Below are 3,148 nucleotides of genomic sequence, written 5' to 3'. Positions count from 1 at the left end.
TCACACACACACNCACACACACACACACACACACACACACACACACACACACACACACACACATATATATATATATCTATATATATCCTGTCTCTTGTACCTCCGAGAGAGTAAATACGATATACACTCGACCGGTCGGAGAAGCCAGGTGCTCCCTTATACTGTGATAGGCGCACAAGCTATGGCGTTCTACTGACACTCCCACTGCTCCTCTTTCGCCTTACTAGATGACATGCCGTACGTCGTGCTGATGCACAATCACACACGCATTGCGCCTTCACTGCCGCTCTTCACGTTCGATCATCCGAATACAGGTGGGTGTTGTGAGTTAGGGTTCAGGGTTTTAGGCTGGGGACGTTAGGGTATAGGGTTTCCGGTTGGGTGCGTTCCGTCCAGAAGTTTTAGTAATAGTAACTAATGGGCAGTGCTGGACACAGAACAGATACCACAGCGCCCGTCCCCCTTTTCATTTTAAGTAGACCCACATAACGGGTGTGTTGGTACGGACACTCCGATCTGTAGTTGGGCTATAGAGGTGTGTGCTCGGAGGGCCCCTACTCGTCGTTGCCCAGGAGTATGCAATTTACACACACAGGTGTTTGACCATCTCCTTCATGTGTGTTGAGCCGGTCGCGTGATAGTCTGGCTATTCACTACTGTGCGTGTGGTAAAACACGCAGACGGTAGTGTGAGAGCCCGGCATCTCTGCACACGACTGGGTAAACGCATTGTTATGAGATGGAACGCTTTTGTATCCGTCGCCTCTGCAATGGTTGTGAATGGCTTAGTAGTGTTATATCCTGCACGCTTTATGCAGAGTGGTGGTCAATTCTCGACTGTCTTCTGGCGCAGTAAATTGAATTAAGGGGTTTTTATTTGCGAGAACCTCACCTACATACTATGTTCTATATACCACCCTGTTCACGTAAACGTTTTCAACCGCTTCACGCAGTTGGGTACTTGTAGTCTCAAGGTGAGGGAAATATACATACGCCATACAGCGATATATCGTCACACCACACGTGTCGTTTTAATCCTCAAACTTTTAACGCTTATGTCCTAACGGTTCAATGTTCGTAATTGGAATAAACATACGTTAACGTTCAACTTTCTAATCGTACCCCTTTAGCGGATTGAGGGTATGGTTCATTGACAGTCCGACGCTGTACACTTTCCTTCCCATGATGCCACTTGAAGGCTTAATGCGTTTAACTATCTCATGCTCTCACATACACACTTATACCTCACTCATGCTCTCACATACACACTCATAACTCACCCATGCTCTCACTTACACACTTACAACTCACCCATGCTCTCACATACACACTCACAACTCACCCATGCCCTCACATACACACTTACAACTCACCCATGCTCTCACATACACACTCACAACTCACCCATGCCCTCACATACACACTAACAACTCACCCATGCTCTCACATACACACTTATAACTTACCCATACTCTCACATACACACTTGTATCTCACCCATGCTCTCACATACACACTTATATCTCACCCATGCTCGCACACACACACTTATATCTCACCCATGCTCTCACATACACACTTATAACTCACCCATGCTCTCACATACACTTATAACTCACCCATGCTTTCACATACACACTTATATCTCACCCATGCTCTCACATACACACTTATATCACAGCCAATGATGCCGTTTGAAGACTTCATGCGCCTAACTCTCTCATGCTCTCACATACGCACTCATAACACAGCCGAAGCAATTGACAATCGGCGCTACGGGTCTCTGACATTCTCCGCCGAGGGCGACCACCAAATGCACGGGATTGGTGGCTACTTCGAGACGACGCTGTACAAGGACGTCACCTTAAGTATGTCACCCTACCACCTGCACTTAGGTGTGGTACGTTGAGATCACTACACGTACAAACACCTTAAGTATGTAGCCCTACCACCTGCACTTAGGTGTGGTACGTTGAGATCACTACACGTACAAACACCTTAGGTATGTAGCCCTACCACCTGCACTTAGGTGTGGTACGTTGATATCACTACACGTACAAACACCGTAAGTATATAGCCCTTCTGCACTCATTGGATGTTTGCTACTAGGAGATCACTCGTACAAACAAGGCATGCCAACGTGAGGTGTTCGTTATAATCTGACTATGGATATGTATGTATGCTACATTACAGACACTGTACATAGACTGGCCAGTGAGTACATAGAGAGCAGCATACGATGATCTCTATATCAGAGTAGAAGTGGGACGTTTTATTCAGTTCGGCAGCATCTGCCAGAAAAAACCAAGTTTCCAAAGCACCTTTGGCCGGAGATTGAACTAAGCTTATCATACTGTTACGCGTGTGTGATCAATACACACACACACACACACGCACACACGCAAAAGTCGAGTTTCTCTATGGACTTATGCAGCGTCCACCCTCACATCGCGTGCTTGAACCCCCAAATGTTATGTAGTAACTAGTACCCCCAGGGAAAGTCTATCACCAACCTCTCATGCGGCCGTTCCTTTATACCCCTGTAGGTATCAACCCCCAGACACACTCACCCGGCATGTTCAGCTGGTTCCCTATATACTTCCCCCTCCCCAAACCCATCGATGTGCGCGCAGGCGACAGCATAACTATGCACTTCTGGCGCTGTGTGGACGCTAAGAAGGTGTGGTACGAGTGGTGCGTGTCGTCGCCATCGTGCACGCCCATCCAGAATGTCGCCGCTAGGACATATCACATAGGTTTATAGCTCACGTAGGTAGGTAGGTAGGTAGGTAGGTAGGGGTGGGTGGATGTGAGAGTATGAGGGATGGGGGCCGAGTGTAGTCTGGCTGTAGGGCGCAGGCTCACAACAGGGAAGATAATAAAAAAAAGTCGTCCCGCATTTAAACCGGTACGAAATACAGCGCCCCTTGCAACTTATCACTTGCTTTGCTGTGGCCGTATACGAATTAACTCAGAACTACGTTTTGCGAGGACTTAAAATAACAGAGCAACCTCGTTTGGAATCGAGGCAAAGTATATGGAAGTCCATATATATATGCATCGTGTACACAGAAAACAATATATATATATATATATATATATATATATATACTATATAATATACACATCACACACACACACACACACAC

At 46.6% G+C, this 3,148-nt stretch overlaps 1 protein-coding gene across 1 annotated transcript in view; it reads left to right on the top strand.

The window, feature by feature from the left end:
* The window catches only part of SARC_02803 (hypothetical protein), a gene marked incomplete at both ends in the record, with an annotated part of 10,897 nt that extends 8,134 nt beyond the window's left edge, over positions 1 to 2,763 (top strand). Inside the window, 3 exons of the mRNA XM_014303409.1 lie at positions 228 to 314; positions 1,751 to 1,867; positions 2,546 to 2,763. Of these exons, the coding sequence (XP_014158884.1) occupies positions 228 to 314; positions 1,751 to 1,867; positions 2,546 to 2,763 (422 nt within the window). The remainder of the gene's footprint in view (positions 1 to 227; positions 315 to 1,750; positions 1,868 to 2,545) is intronic.
* Between the last annotated feature and the right edge of the window lie 385 nt (positions 2,764 to 3,148).

This window comes from Sphaeroforma arctica, assembly GCF_001186125.1.
Source record: "Sphaeroforma arctica JP610 unplaced genomic scaffold supercont1.131, whole genome shotgun sequence".
NCBI classification, from domain to species: Eukaryota; class Ichthyosporea; order Ichthyophonida; genus Sphaeroforma; species Sphaeroforma arctica.
Note: the sequence above shows the minus strand (reverse complement) of the source record. Positions and strands in the feature narration are given on the sequence as shown.